A 17,146-nucleotide genomic window follows, 5' to 3' on the forward strand; every position below is an offset into this window, starting at 1 on the left:
GATTTCTGCCGCCAAATCAGTTAAACATTCACCCCCCACCTACCAGGTAGGAATTTTTTTTTAACACTACCGTTTGTCCACCTTCACCCCTGCTGTCCAACATCACCCCAGTTGATGGTACTTACCAGAGGATTCCAAAGATTCTCAATAAATTTTTAACATTATTATTAATTTTAAGCACCATTTTGCAGTTTCACCTGTTTTACTTGTTGAAAATGCTAAAAATCCCCACCAAACTTGTAAACACCCTATATATTATAAAAACTTAAAAATAAGAAAAGCAAGCTAGTGAGATAAAGGAAAAATAAGGTAACACACATTCAAAGTCAACAAATTCTTAGAAAATAAAATATAAGTATAATAAAATATGCTTAAAATTACAATTCTACAGTAAAGTAGAAAGTTTTAATTTGTTTTCAATTTCATCTCCTGAAATTTCTGTCCCAGTAATTTCATAACCTCTCCATGTTTAAGATTTGTTTGCTTGTAAACACCATAATTTTCTTTTACAAATAAAGCAAAACCTGTTGCTTCCTTTTTTGGTGTGGCAGGTACTGACTTGGTTTCACCTTTCTTACTAACTTTGTTTAGTAAAATTTCAAATTTTCCCAAGCAATACCCGCACCTTTTTCTTTCTATGTCCAAAGATTTCGAGTGCCGACCAATACTGAAAATATTCATGTAAATCAGCTAATCAAGAAATTTCATTTTATAAAACATATTTTCATACACAGAAATTAAATTAAAAAATACTTTCTCTTGTATAGGGTGTTACAATATTTTATCAATAAAATTGTACAAATGATTCTCTAACTGAAAATATTAAAGAAAAGTTCATATGGTGGTAGGTATGTATATGTTTCATTTTTGATACAGTTAATAAAGTTTTATTGCATACTTTTTTTTCATCTAAATTATTCAACACATTTTTTGAAATAATCCAATACAATTTGGTGCATTTAATATTTTTTTTAAGAATTGATGTAATGCATAAATTACTGTTCGAAATAAGCTACAGTGTGATACTTTCTTGGAATCATGACCACTAGTATCCCTGAATTTTTTTCTGTTCAATTTTTTTAACTTTTTGATCTCGTGAATTTTTCTTTATCAATTACATGGATGGTGTTCAGCAAGATGTGACTTTAAAATATGCTTTACGTTGTATGATAGCTTGTTTTATTTTAAGGAAAACTGCAATATGATCTACTATCATGTAAAAGAAATGAGAATAACTAAATAAATCTTTACCACCTTATACCGTAAAAGAAAGTATTTGCCCATCTCATTCACATGAACTTTTGTTCTTATTTTTGGTCAGAAAATTGTACAATTTTATTGATAGAATATAACACAATCGTATGTATTGTTTGAAAATGCAATCAGTGACGGCTCTTGAAAATTATATTGGTCATATTTTGATATTAAGCCTGGGATCTATAGGATCGGAAAGTCCCCATGGTTCATCGGCCGTTACGTGAGAGCGATAAAGTCATAGAAATCCGTGGGATAGAGAAAGATGGCTATAATGAAGGCGTCTAATAATCACCGCCCATTTCGCCCTTCCACAAATAAGATCCACTTCTTATTTGTGGAAGGGCGAAATGGGAGGTGACTATTAGACGCCTTCATTATAGGCATCTTTCTCTATCGCACGGATTTCTATGACTTACTTTATCGCTCTCACGTAACGGCCGATGAACCATGGGGACTTTCCGACCCTGTATACCGTTTTTAAAGGATGATTTCTAGACCCACATAGATTAGTTTCGTAAAAAAAAATATGAATGGAATTAAAAAAATAAACAAACTTTATATAATTACTGTAACTTTAAGAAAAATAAAAACAAAAAAAAATAAGAAAACACCTGTTTATATTTATCAGAAAACATGTTATTTGCAAGTATATAAGTGTAACTTTAAGTGAGAGTTAATCTATAGGTATTATTCAGATTACCAATGCATTTGTCAAATAATTAAATAGATTAGTCGTATGAAACACATTAAAAAGGAAGTGTTAAATTTGTAATATGCAGACAATTTAACTCGACTTGCAAAATTCGTTTGCAAAACATTGAATATGTGAACTCCTAATAGCTCACCTCTACATTGGTAGTGTTTACTGCAGTGGTCATGATTGAAAAACGGAGTGGGAGTACCGCATATTTACTATGCAGTTTGGTCTCTGTTTTTCTCTGTTTTTTTTTTCTTAATAAACTTAATTTTTTCAGATGTGGTATTAAATTTTGTTTCTTGTGTGTTTTCCTTAAAGATTGTAAAAAGCAAAAAGTTTAAATTGATTATAGCAATTGCTATTGAAAAATCAATGGTACGAAAAATACCAAACTTTAATGAAAAAATAATTGAAAAGTTTATTTGAAACAAAAGCAGAAGAATTGACTTTCACTATAAAAAGTAATGTTGAGTGCATTTTTCTTATATTATTCAATTGTACTTAAAATTAATCAATTATATATTATTTTTTTTTTCAATACTTTGTATCTAAAATTTTCTGCCTTCCATTGTATGGAAGTCAGGAGCCACCACTCCACCACTGATATTAACTAATATCGGTACTTGGGCCACACAAAAGATTATTTATTCCTTTGACCTACATGGTCAAAATATTTACAAATATACTACAATAAGTAAGACTTATGTTTCAAAATAATTATTTTGCTATTTGCTAATAGATTTAAAACATTTTATAAAATTATTTCAAGTATTTAATAAAAACTATTTATAATTTTTTTAAAGTACTGTGCTTTGTGAATTTCTGTGATTTCTGGCATTGATTTACTTTACATGAACTACTATACATAAATTCAATCCATCTGATGTGATATGACAACAACTCATTGTGCAGGTATAAACAAATGACCAATGTTAATTTGACAAAGCATCCCAATATGTCACTGCCTCTTTTAATTATTTTTATTTTAGTTTTTTGTTTACGAGAATAGTCTGACTTTTTGGGTGAAGTAATAGTTTTGAAAATAAAACTTATTTATTTAGAGACGGTAGGGTGTTTGTATGTCTTCATTGTTAAATTTTTGTGTGATATTATAAGAAAACAAATATAAGAATCAAGGAAGATGAGATTTGACAACAGTGGTGCTCTATAAAAATTTTGAAAAAAAAATTAGTTTCTACGATAGCCATCCTGTAACTATAATATTAGAAGTTACAACCTGATGCACAATCCTTTCTCAGGATTAGACACCTTCAATCTAATTTTTTCTCTGTGTGAATCTAAAAATCATCAATCATTAGAAACAGCATGAGTCCCAGGTCCCACATTTCATTAACAAAATATTACCACTTTAATTTTTATGAGTAACGACTTAAAATAATACATAAAATTATACAGGATGTTTGGAAAAGTTGGTACAAAATTTAAGGAGGTGAAAGTAGCTCCAAAAATAGTAAAAAAAGTTTCCATAAACATTGGTCCTCCGGAGCACCGTAACTGCGGTATGGCCCTTCAAAGGAGACTTATCCTTTGGATATTTTTTAAAATTAACTTTCTTTCTAATTAAGATAATGGAATGAAAATTGTAGGTAATAATCATACCATAAGGGTCTTTAACTATCATAAGTTAAAATCGGTTATAAATAAGGATAGTTTTCTAACTACCCTTAACAGAAATTTTTCAAATTTTTTTTTATTCTTTTGAATTATCAAGCATATTATTTTTTAATGAATTTGACGTTTTTGAAGAAAAAATGTCTTCTTTTTTTTCGAATTCTGCATAGTTTAGTCGGAAATAATTATTTTTTAAATAATGTATGACTCAGAACAGCCACTTTTTTTAACATTTTCACATACTAGGCATCTTCCATGGTGACAGTTTCGTTGTAATGATACTAAAGATTGTCACTTTCGCGTGCTATCATTTAAATTCTTACGTTTCTTAGTTGTGATCTTTGTGCTTGACTTTGCATTTCATTCTATTTTTTTACAACCATGAACCATCATGCTTTTACTATTAATATGCCGATATGCATTTTATTTATGGTTTCTGTAATGGAAATAGTCTGGCGGCTCAAAAAGAGTATTGGCAACGTTTCCCTGATAGAAGGCAACCTTCTGCAAGATTGTTTGGTAAAATTCATGCAAGAATGATGGAATCAGGAGCCCTAACTACAAGATATTGTGAATTTGGCTGTCCAAGGAGGCGTAGGCATGATTTAGACGAAGTAATTATAGGATTTTTTTAACGTAATCCTACTGCGAGTGTAAGAAGAGCGTTTGCTCATGATGGTTCATGGTTGTAAAAATATCAAATGAAATGCAAAGTCAAGCACAAAGATCACAACTAAGAAAATAAAGAAACATAAGAATTTAAACGATAGCACGTGAAAGTGACAATCATTAGTATCATTACAACGAAACTGTCACCATGAAAGATGCCTACTATGTGAAAATGTTAAAAAAAGTGACTGTTCTGAGCCATACATGATTTAAAAAATAATTATTTCTGACTAAACTACGCAGAATTCAAAAAAATTAAAATAGTATTATTTGCTTGATAATTCAAAATAAAAAAATTTGAAAAATTTCTGTTAAGGGTAGTTAGAAAACTATCCTTATTTATAACCAATTTCGATGAAACTTATGATAGTTAAAGACCCTTATGGTATGATTATTACCTACAATTTTCATTCCACTATCTTAATCAGAAAGAAAGTTATTTTAAAAAATATCCAAAGAATAAGGCCCCTTTGGAGGACCATATCTCAGTAACGGTGCTCCGGACCATTGTTTATAGGAACTTTTTTAACTATTTTTGGCTCTACTTTCACCTCCTTAAATTTTGTACAAACTTTTCCAATCATATATTTTGCACTTACCTGTATCCGCAACCTGTACACTTATATGTATATTTGGTATTTATTACATAATCATGACATGTCTTTATTGGAGGTAATTCAGGAAATGTTTTCATAGCCTTGCATGCCCTACAAATGTTAAAAATGTTATTTTATATTTAACTTGATTGTAATACGAGCCCAAACATAATGTATTCGTACCAGAGATCATAAAATCAGTTTAAATAAAATATTGTCATGACGAAACTTATAATTGCTATTAAATACTACACCACGATAATATTGATATAACTGTACTGCCTATATCTTGCTTATGTAAAATTATTTCAATGTTAGAGAATTATAAAAAAAATATTAATAATTTGAAAACTTTTTGAAAATAACCAAAAAAATCATCTGAGAGAATTTAGTCTTTTAATTAATCATTCCTTTTATTATTTTCAATATCCCCCATGACAAAGGTTATCACAGGGGTTATCTTAAACACGACATATTTTCCTAAATAATAACAAAATTTCCTTTGTTATAAAACTTTTAAGTGAAATGTTTACCATGATTTCCAGTAACGACCATGTCCATCTGAAACACAATTAACTAGCCAAGTAGCAGCATGGCACATTTCATGAATCAAAGTATCTCTCAGCCTATAAGCTGCGTCTATAACTTTGGTGGACAACACAATTCTGACTGCTCTCTCAACAGTCCCCGTCCTCCTAGTTATTTTCTTACAATAGCAAAATCCAGCAGTACCCCTCATTCGATCGTTCCACTCTAGAACTGTATCCTGGGGAATAGCATTTTCAAAAATCTTTTCATTGTACAGCGTAAATAATTTTGTAAGCAACTGCTCCTTGTACAATTTAAAATTATTTCTGTAGATTCGTGCTGACATGTCACACTGAAGGATTGGTATATTTGCTAAAATTAAATTAAAATAAAAATAACTTTAATTACGAGCGCTTAATACAAAGCCTTCGTAAATGTTTACAAGCCACGAGACCCTTGAACTTAGGCAACTCAACATTGCACGACTGGTAATGAAAAATCCCTAAACCTTGGCGCCAGCAATATTAATGACTCATTTACAAGGAACAGTAACAAAGAGTTATTTCTATGATCGAGATAATGCGATCACTGATTGGTTGTCGGTGAAACGGAATGTTGCGTTTTAATGTAATCTTGAACTTATTGTATTGTATTATTTGTAATAATAATTTTTAATTTTATCAAAATTTAATTGCAAAATATAAAGGAAATAAAATTACTGCTCAAAACAAAATACTGGTCACGTCACGTGACATGTAATCATTTATGAAGACTCTGCAGTTATAATTTCGTCTTTTCACCGAGATCATTTCTATATAAACTCTTATAAAGGATGTCCAAAACGTCTGGAAACACCTGAATAATTTCCCAGGTAAATTATTTTTGAAAATTGTTAAGGTCATTGTAGTAGTAACTTTTGATGAGAAATTCAATGGTGACCTTGGATCTTCCTTGACGATGACCTTGAAGGTTATTTCAAGGTCACCTCAATTTTTTATAATGGAAACCCCCTTTTTCGACGTCGGCAATCGAAAAACCGGGAAATTTTACATCCAAAAACTCAGGTCCTAAATCAGGGTTTGATCCTGAAGGTCATTCAAAGGTTATTTAAATTTGAGGGCTGGATATCTCCGAAGGACGCAGTTGATAAATTGCAATTAGTAGTGACCTCAATCTCGGCCTTCTTGGTGTCCTTCGAGGTCATTTCAAGGTCATTTTTTGTACTGAAAATATCATGTGACGTCGGCAATCAAAAGAGCGGAAAATAAACTGTTTAAAATGGTTTCATATATTGACCGATATGAAAAAATGTTAGCCACGTAAGCATTAAATTATATTTTTTTATATCATAAAAATATATTGAATATTCAATCCTATATTTTAAAGTTACAGTACTTTATCAATATAGACTTTAGTCAGCAGTATTGGCTACTGATTTATATGCAATACACTGGATTCAACTACAAGAAAATACCAATGCAAATGTAAACTAAAATTGTATGTGTGCTTAGAACTGTGCACAAGAAAACTAGTATACTGGAATATCAAGAAGTGTACACTTAAAGGGTAAGACCACTCTATAATTTTCCGAAAATCTATTTTCTTTATTGATTTAAAAGATGCCTTGAACATTCTAGAATAAGGGAAAAAATTTTAGGCCTGTACAATTTAATTTTTTTTTTTAATTCCGAGCTCTTTCTCGAAAGCGTTGGTCTGCTCCGAAACAACGACCTGGGGCACATAGATATCTGTTAGAAGAGTACAGCCTAATGACTTATCTTTTGATTTCTATAACTTCTCTAATAATACTACTAACAGATGTTGTTAGAAGGAGTTTGTGTTCAATTAGAAGCATTTTCAAACAAAAGTACATTAGTATAGCGTACATCTCAAAACTTTAAAGGCATCTTTTTCGAAATATGATTTTTTAAATCGGCATGCAGCATAACTCCATCAATTTTCATTTTATTCAGTGCAAATTTTGACCATATCTTTAAAATAACATTTGAAGAAAAGTACATATGGGATTTTCAATAAGTTGATTTTAACATTATTTATTGACAAACGATTGCCCTTCTTTTTTTTGTCAAAAAATGAACTTTACTTCAAATGGTCGCCAATCACACAAAAATTAATGTTTTCAAAACCCCTACGTATTTCTCTAACCATACTCATGTGGATTAAGAAAATTTTTTTTGTTTTTTCCCATATTAAAATTTATGTCAGTTACTACGTGCCGCAGAGTGCCTCCGATTCAATATGCTTCGTGAGAATGATCCCAGCGTCGCCATTTTGTACTATTTATGAATAAACATTTTTTTTGGACTCTTAAAGATATGGTTAATAACATTCCTGAATATTATTATCCTCTTACTTTTCCTTCCAATAAAAAAATTTGAAAGAAACATTTTTAATTTTAAAGTGGTGTTACCCCTTAAATCAAAGGATTGCAGTGACGAAATATTTTTAGAATGAACTAAACTTTCTACATGTTTGGGGGGGGGTATAGTTTTAACCTGTTTGATAGTTAATGTTAGCGCTTTATCGACTTGATGAATATATTTATGTTTACTTATCTACAAATCGTTAACTGGAAGAGATCAAAGTATACTATAATTTTGAGTGTATTTACAACAATAAAAAATTTCAAACCGGAAGAAATAGCGAATTGAAAGAGAAGAGTGAATTATATACATATGCCTACTAAACAGACATCAAAAATGATAAAATTAAAGTGATCTGTACAATATTCAAGTAGTTCATCCTAAAAATGTTGTAGGTCGTCAAAATTCCTCCAGTGGCCCCTCGCCTATCCAGAAAATAGTTCTCATATGTACGTATACAGGGTGGGCCACCAGTAACGCCTCGGTCGCTAGTGACCAAACGGCAATTGTTATAGAAACCTGTTTAGGTGAGTATGTGTAGGTTGATTACGGCTACATTTTAAAAATATTTTGAAATATACAGGGTGCTCAGGAAAAGTACCATATCAAAGTTATGTTTTTTTAAATGGAACACACTGTATTTTAATGCATTTTTGAAAGCACCGTAAAAAAATAGGTGAATTTTATTAAAGGTTCTGCATACCTAGGCCTTATTGTTTGTGAGATATTTCAATTTTAGTGAAAATGCAGGCTTAGCATAGAAATTTAATATTAACAATAAAAATATAATTTTAAGAAAGCAGCTTTGGAGGGTCTATTTTAGATCCTTGAAGTTATAAATTGTTATATTTGTCGTCACTTAGTATTATACAGGGTGTTCAAAAAACTGCTGAATACTTCTCTCAACTTTAAACAGCAATAACTTGGTTATTTTAAATGGAACACCCAGTATATTTTTACTTTGGGAGTTGGGAAATTTAAAACTCTTTCAAACTGTGTATAGGTTCCCTATACCTATCTCTAACGGTATTGGAGATATTTGTGCCGTTTCGTTTTTTATCGATTTTTTTTTTAAGATGTATCCACGTGTCTTTATCGAGGTCTTTACTGAATTGGTTTGGGTTCTTCTTGATGACGTCTCTTTAAATATATTGAGAAAAATGAGGATGCAATTAGATGGCGCACCTGCAAATTTTTCATATTCAGTGAGAAATTATTTAAATCGGAAATTTAGTAATAAATGGATAAGTAGGAATGGTGCATGTCAGTGGCCACGTAGGTGTCCAGACCTCACCGTAATGGACTTCTTTGTTGCGAGCTATATAAAAAATCTTGTATACAATGTTCCACCTATTACTTGCGATGATATTGGAGGGAAGGATTAGAGATGCATTTGCGTGAGAATATCATTTGAAGATAGAATAAGATGCTGTATTCAGGAGAATGGTTATCAATTCGAACATCAATTAAAATTTTTCTTTGTTTTTTCTAAAAGTAAAAGTTCCTTTTATCATTATCATGAAAATATTCAAAAAAGTTTTCTAATAAAAAATATTATTTTATAAGCAGAATAATTATAAAAAGTTATTAATTTTGTATAAATATGTTTGTAGTAAGTAACTGAATTATTTATGAACATGAAAAATATTTATTAAAGAAAATTTTACTTTTAGAAGAAACAAAGAAAAATTTTAATAGATGTTCGAATTGATAACCATTCTCTTGAATACAGCATCTTATTCTATCTTCAAATGATATTCTCACATTCCTTAGAATATTTGGGGTGATTGTGGCAAATGCATATCTAATCCTTTCCTTCATATCATCGCAAGTAGTAGGTGGAACACTGTGTACAAGATATATTTTTATACAGCCCGAAACAAAGAAGTCCATTACGAGAGGTTTGGACACCTGTGGTAGCCACTGACATGAACCATTCTTACCTACTCATTTATTACTTAATTATCGATTTATATAATTTCTCACTGAATATGAAAAATGTGCAGGTGTGCCATGTATTTGCATTCACATTTTTCTCCTTATATTTACAGAGACGTCATCAAGAAGAACCCAAACCAATTCAGTAAAGACCTCGATAGAGACACGTGGATACATCTTACAAAAAAAATCGATAAAAAACGAAACGGCACAAATATCTCCAATACCGTTGGAGATAGGTATAGGAAACCTATATACAGTTTGAAAGAGTTTTAAATTTCCTAACTCTCAAAGTAAAAATATACTGGGTGTTCCATTTAAAATAACCAAGTTATTGCTGTTTAAAGTTGAGAGAAGTATTCAGCAGTTTTTTGAACACCCTGTATAATACTAAGTGACGACAAATATAACAATTTATAACTTCAAGGATCTAAAATAGACCCTCCAAAGCTGCTTCCTTAAAATTATTTTTTTATTGCTAATATTAAATTTCTACGCTATGCCTGCATTTTCACTAAAATTGAAATATCTCACAAACTGTAAGTCCTAGGTATGCAGAACCTTTAATAAAGTTCACCTATTTTTTTACGGTGCTTTCAAAAATGCAGTAAAATACAGGGTGTTCCATTTAAAAAAACATAACTTTGATATGGTACGCTTTTCCTGGACACCCTGTATATTTCAAAATATTTTTAAAATGTAGCCGTAATCAACCTACACATACCCACCTATACAGGTTTCTGTAACATTTGCCGTTTGGTCACTAGCGACCGAGGCGTTACTGGTGGCCCACCCTGTAGAACTGTGTATTTGTTACAGTTACTACAGAAATGTAGTTTTATTGAAATGTACATTATCATATATTTTGTATTTTTTTTTTTTTCACAAAATGATTAAAAATCAAAAATGAAGTAAGTACGTATTAAGTACATTAAGCAAATCTTTTCAAATTAATTATACAGTATAGACCAGGGGTCGGCAACCTTAGACCTGCGGGTCACCGAGTGACCCATTTAATAATTTCAAGTGACCCACTTTATTTCCTAAAAAAGTATAATATATAAAAATAAATTATAAAATAAACATGAAACGAATATTTTGAGAATAAAAAAAATTGAAAATAGATGCTTTGTTTTTGCGCGCACGTCAATCTTGAAATAACCTCTTTTTGCTTTTTGTTTGTTCCTGGCAATATATTTTTTTAAATAATAATAATTATTTCACTTAGGTAACTGCTAAATGTTTATTTTTATAATAATTAGAATTTTATTGGTTTTTATAATAATAATTAAAGTTTAAAAGTGTATCGTAATTATTTTCTTCATTCATTTAATATTCACACTGTGGTTGATTTTAACCTGCAGCCAAAAAAGGTTGCCGACCCCGGTATAGACTCTTTAATCCAAACTCACGCCGAATATCTACTAATCCGGCCCGACGAATGCCCGTTTCAATGATCAATGAATGATTCAATGATTTAAAAATTCGGTTTAACATATATAATTCGAATTATAGAGTCAGACTACATAATAGAAAGTAACCGCTAAAGACGTAATTCCCCGGCAGTCTCGGGGAAATCCTTTTATGCGAGTCGGAACCTTTCTCGATTGGATTGTTTTTTATTTTTAATAAATGCATATCCATATTTTACGATAATGTTTAGTTTTATTGTCTATCTAATTCATATTATATACAGTGTGTCCCAGAAGTAACGCAAAAAATTCGTATTTTATTTTGTGTTGCGTTTTCACAAAAACGCTAAAACACGTCATTTAGTAAATAGGAATTGTCATTTTGTCGTTTGCTTAAACTTTTTTTGCCCCATGTTTCATAAACCTATGACGTCATCAACATTTTCTTTAAATAGCACTACCTAATTTTTTAAGCATAAATGGATAGTCCTTTTGAAGGGAAATACGTAGATATAGGGTTTGGCCTACTTTACTTTGACAGGGGAGAAAAAAAAGCCAATGACTGGAATGGACATGGTTTAAAATAACAACAAAAACAAGTATCATAAACTGATGCAAGAGCAGTGCCACAACAAAAAATTGAAATTTGTGGATGTTTTTGTGTTTTGGTTGATTGTTGGTACATTTTTATGTATTGATATGTTGACGTTTTCGGCGATACGACAAACGGCAGTGTGTAGATTTTCAGTGACAGCTAAACATAACATTTTGCTTATTATTTTCTATCACTGTCATTGGCCTTCCAGATCTAGATAGATTGATGTCTAACATGTCCAGCATCTTCAATTTTCGTACTAATCTGCATACTGTAGACGTAGGTATTGGTTGTTCTGGTTGGCATTGAATAATTGACGTACTTCATCATAACTATGGATTCTATCTCCGTATCCAACCATAATTAGGATTTCAATTCTTTGTTTCTCATTTATACACAACACCATCGTAATGTAAAGTTATGGTATTTATAACTGTCATAATGATATGAGGCACTATTGCATTCGCTAACTGTCATCTCAAAAACAATGACTACATAGCCGCTGTGATCGGGTGTATACCTACCCAATCTACATAAAAACATGTACCTACAATCAATCAAAACTTTTGCTATAGCACTGTTCGCGCATAAGTTTGTGATACCTACTTTTGTTATTAATTCAAACCATATCCATTCCAATCGTTGGCTTTTTTTCGCACCTGTCAAAGTAAAGTATATCGATGCATTTCCCTTCAAAAGGGCTATCCATTTATGCTTAAAAAATTAGATAGTACTATTTAAAAAAAATGTTGATAACGTCATAGGTTTATGAAACACAGACACAAAAAAGGTTTAACCAATGTGACAAAACGGCAATTCCTATTTACTAATTGACGTGTTTTAGCGTTTTTGTCAAAACTCAACACAAAATAAAATACAAATTTTTTGCATTACTTCTGGGACGCACTGTATATGTACATAAACATATTTACATATGTACATATTTACTATCCAGTAATCCGAAAATATCGGTAATTCGAACTTATCTCTTTAAGCCCGTGTTTTAATTAGTTCGGATTAAAGAGTCTATACTGTAATAAAAAAAATAAAATTAAAAAAATGGTAAACACTCTATTGACAGTCTTTCTTTTTGTGCGTACAGTGGCTTATTTATAAATGTTTTGTAATTATATTCGTTATTAAATTGTGAAAACATTTTAAATTTATACCAGGGCAAAAAGTCAATATATATAAATGATTACTACCTGATAGAGAAGCTAGAAAACTGTATTTTCCATTGACAGGTTCACTCTTACGGACAATTTTACTAACTTCTTCTTCCCAGGTATCATCGCTAGAACTACTATCACTAGACAATTTTCTGTTATCAGTCTTTTTTTCTTCTTTTTTGCTAGAGTTATCTATTTTTCTATCTGTTTTTTTAGAATTAGTATCACACCTTTTCAATAAAGGTATTTTGTCATTTGAATTTTCGTTTTTTTCTTTCCTCTTTCCTCCAGATATATCTTTTATTCGATTAATTTTACTTTGCAACCTCTCTTCTAGGGATTGTCCAATAAATGAGAAGTTATCCAAATTTTCTTTGTCAGATTCACATTCAGTTTCAGACACAGTTTTCTTATTTAATTCCACAGTATTTCTAAAGTATTTTGATGTGGTGTCTTCCTCGCCATCAGAATCATCGAAATTTAGTTTAGCTCTTAATTTAATGCGAACATCAGAATTGGAATCTGTATCTGAATCACATAAATCTTTTAATCGCTTTATTGCTGGAGATTCCGTAAATTTTAATCTGGACTTTTGAAGAGTTCTTAATAAATTATTGGATTTCGATTTTTCAGTCTCTAGATATGGATTTTTATATAAAACAGACAGTTTCGGTTTCCTGAAATAAAACATCGATATACATTTTTGGATTTCCTTTTGAAACGATGAAAACCATTGTTTTAATTCATTACCTATACCGTGCTTTCACCGTACAACGCTATATAGGGAATTAGCTTCGTTCGAGTTCGTAAATTCGGAAGGGTGGGGAGCGCTGGGTGCTGCAACCTGACTGATGTGAGATGTGATTACGTACGCCACAGCGCCCCATGGCCGCGCACACTGAGATCGACATCCCCACCGCTGAAGCCGCACGAGTTTGACCGACACACCTCCTATGTAATGTTTTCCCGTGAAAGCACGGTATATAAATAATATTCTAAAGCAGTGTATGGATTATCGCAACACAACCTGCAATGCAACATTCACCAATATGTACACAATGAGCAACAAAATAACTAGAATATGGCTCCTGCTTGCAATTTTAATCATGTGCCTCGACTACTTGTGAAGATGCGCTTACTAACAGATTCATTAAAGCACAAGTTGGTGAATGTTACATTGAGGGATATATCTGTTAAAACAGATTACAAGAGAAAAACTCAATAAATTTCAGGGAATAATCTCTATGGATATAACAGGTGTTACGGTTACAAAAATTGGCACAAGACAATTTCCTAAAACATATATCGGTAGTTATGTTACACAGGTAAGTCTTTCTGTTAAAATCTATAAATGTTCTTTAAATATCAATCAAGAAATTTGGAAAAGATATCTGAAGGGTAATTATTCAGTGATGGCTGCAGGGGACTCAGTGGCGCCGCTCACCCCTAGAAATTTTAGTAGTAAAAAAATTTAATTTACAATTTAGTTCACCGTGTTATCTAGAGAATTAAACAGATTATCCTTTTGAAACATATTAAAAATTAAAGGTTAAATTTGTAATGTGCAGTCAATTTAACTCAACTTGCAAAATTCATTTGAAAATCACTGAATGTGTGAGCTCCTGATAGCTAGCCTTCTGCATGGGAGGCTGTGACTCGCCTCTAAATCTGTAAAGTATTTACAGCGGTGGTTATGGTTACTTACGCAGCAGTGAGAGACAGAGTGGGAGTAGCGCATATTTACTATGCACTTTAGGCTCTATTTAGTCCCCCGTAAGCTATTCACTGCTTTTTTTTCTTACTAAACATAATTTGTTTACGTGTGGTGTAAAATTTTGTTACCTATGTATTGTTTCTTGTGTGTTTTTAAAAAAGCTGTAAGTTTAAATTAAATTGTAAAGACATACTATTAGGTACATACCGTTCAGAATTTGTAATGCAAAGATTATTCGGCTTGAGCACTCGCTTTTTAGGTTCCGTTTTAGGAGTTTTAAGTAATACATATTCTTCCTTTTCTCTCCACTTATTACCATAAAGATCATCTAACATTGATACTATTTCTTCCTGGTTTGCATCTAATAAAAATGACAAACTAAAATTTGTATTAATTTAGCTGCATGACTTATTATTACCATTACTCTCAGTGCTGCAGTCTAACTTATTGTTTGAACATTTGCCTCCACTTGAATTATATGGAACCTGGCTTTTGCCTGCGCTGATATTTTGATTTTTGCCTTTAAGCAGCCTTGTATTCAAACTTTCAATTAAAGAAAAAGAATTATCAGAATCATTTATATCTTCGTCACATTCACTAATTTCTGTTTGAATATGGTTATTGTTTGTATTATTTATATTACATACATTGGTCATCAAACTTTTTTTATGATTCGTTCCTTTACTATACGAAGAAGTAACAGATTTATCAAAATTTGAAATAAAATCATTTCTTACAGCACTCATTTCATTTCTCTGGATGTTTTTCGTTAAGCTTGTATGTTGTTTGATAAATGATTCATTTACAGCAGGTGGTTTATCAATATTTATGAAATCTTTTGGTGACAAAGCTATGTAATCAATCTTCTGCTTAAATAATTCATCAAAATGCACAGATGTGGAATCAATACTAGTGGAGTTAACTGCACGGCCAGTTCTTTCCGTAATAAAATTTCCACCATTATCTTCGCCATAAATTGTTGATAATTCACTATAAGCACTGATAATACTAGTATCCTTCAGTTCACATTGAATATTTACATTGTCAACCCAGTGTTTAATTTTTTGAAATTTATCTTGTGAAAGTAACAAATTTTTTTTAACTGTGGAAGATTTTTTTTTTCGTGTCACTAATTCTGGTGGTTTACTTTTGTTTGAATTAAATTTGAACTCGTTTTCGCTATCACTGTCATGTATACTAATAGGAGTTGTATTTAACAACTTTTCACATGATTCGGTTGACTTCGAAGTACAAGTGCTACCGGTTTCAGTTAGAACTAATTTGTCATTCTTTCCTGTATGTATGGACTTGTCATAAATGGATGATTTTTGTAGAGATTTTCTTAATGCTAACACCGTTGTGCCTAAACATAAGCAGTTATTATAATATATTAACTACACTACAATAATTTACCTTTTCTAAAATGTTTCTGGCAGTGCTTTACGTTTGGAGACATGGAACTCAATAGCTGAAAAGATTCTTCCTCCATCCTGTAAAAATGATTTCAATACTTCTACTTCGATATTTACATTGGTTTTATTTATCATCCCACGGTTTATATCAACACAAAATACAAATTATAAATGTATAAATAACCAAACCACATTGTTAAATCTTACTGTATCTTTATAGTTTATAACTGAATAAAAAATAAAAGGTAAACGTAAACTTGAATAGAATCTATCAAAATAATAAGAAATGGATATAATAAATAATAATTCTTATATTTCTTATTATTATAAAAAAAACAAATAAGAAATTCAAGAAACAACGGTATTTTCAATTTCCACCAATAAAAAGTATATGTTTCTATTTAGTTACCAAGGCAGCCAACAAAAATATATTATAAATTACCGTTCCAACCTCAAGAAATGAAATATGATATCAATGTATATACGCACTGGAATGGATGCACATGCTTATGTTCATGAATCATGAGGCCATTTCTTAAGATACAATATGGGTTCGTTCTATAATCTGTAATTAGCTTCAGTTGCATTTCAGTAAAATGCAGTAAGTATTTTTGTTAAGAGGAGTTGGCATTGGCAAGCTTTTAGGGAAATCGGTGAACAAACCTAGTGAAGAATGAACACACCGCACAGGGAGACTAGACAAAGAACACCAACTCATACGAGAAAATAGACAAAATTTGTCCAAGAAATGGCAGAAGTTAGCACGGTCCGTAAAGAGACAGTCGCCGCATAAGTCAATCAGCCAATAAAAAACAAATACGTCACCAAATTCCTCAGTTTATCTTCGTTCAACCGTCATCTCTTTCTGACTCAGGGCCGGTTTTATANCGAGCTGTATAAAAAATCTTGTACACAATGTTCCACCTACTACTTGCGATGATATTAAAGGGAAGGATTAGATATGCATTTGCGTGAAAATATCATTTGAAGATAGAATAAGATGCTGTATTCAAGAGAATGGTTATCAATTCGAACATCAATTAAAATTTTTCTTTGTTTCTTCTAAAAGTAAAATTTCCTTTTATCATTATCATAATATTCAAAAAAGTTTCCTAATAAAAAATATTATACTATTCGAAGCTG

General features: G+C 31.1%; 1 protein-coding gene across 1 annotated transcript; it reads right to left on the reverse strand.

Annotated features, from left to right (window-relative positions):
* Positions 1–376: 376 nt before the first annotated feature.
* Positions 377–16,706, reverse strand: LOC108910905 (MATH and LRR domain-containing protein PFE0570w-like). The gene is made up of 8 exons (XM_018715654.1): positions 16,667–16,706; positions 16,005–16,081; positions 15,010–15,954; positions 14,799–14,952; positions 12,914–13,554; positions 5,385–5,751; positions 4,855–4,962; positions 377–667 (listed from the first exon to the last, which is right to left on the reverse strand). Exons 2-8 carry the CDS (start codon positions 16,078–16,080, stop codon positions 406–408), a joined length of 2,553 nt encoding a protein of 850 aa, XP_018571170.1. The 5' UTR covers position 16,081; positions 16,667–16,706; the 3' UTR covers positions 377–405.
* Between the last annotated feature and the right edge of the window lie 440 nt (positions 16,707–17,146).

Source organism: Anoplophora glabripennis, unplaced genomic scaffold, assembly GCF_000390285.2.
Source record: "Anoplophora glabripennis isolate ALB-LARVAE unplaced genomic scaffold, Agla_2.0 scaffold635, whole genome shotgun sequence".
In the NCBI taxonomy this organism is placed as follows: domain Eukaryota; kingdom Metazoa; phylum Arthropoda; class Insecta; order Coleoptera; family Cerambycidae; genus Anoplophora; species Anoplophora glabripennis.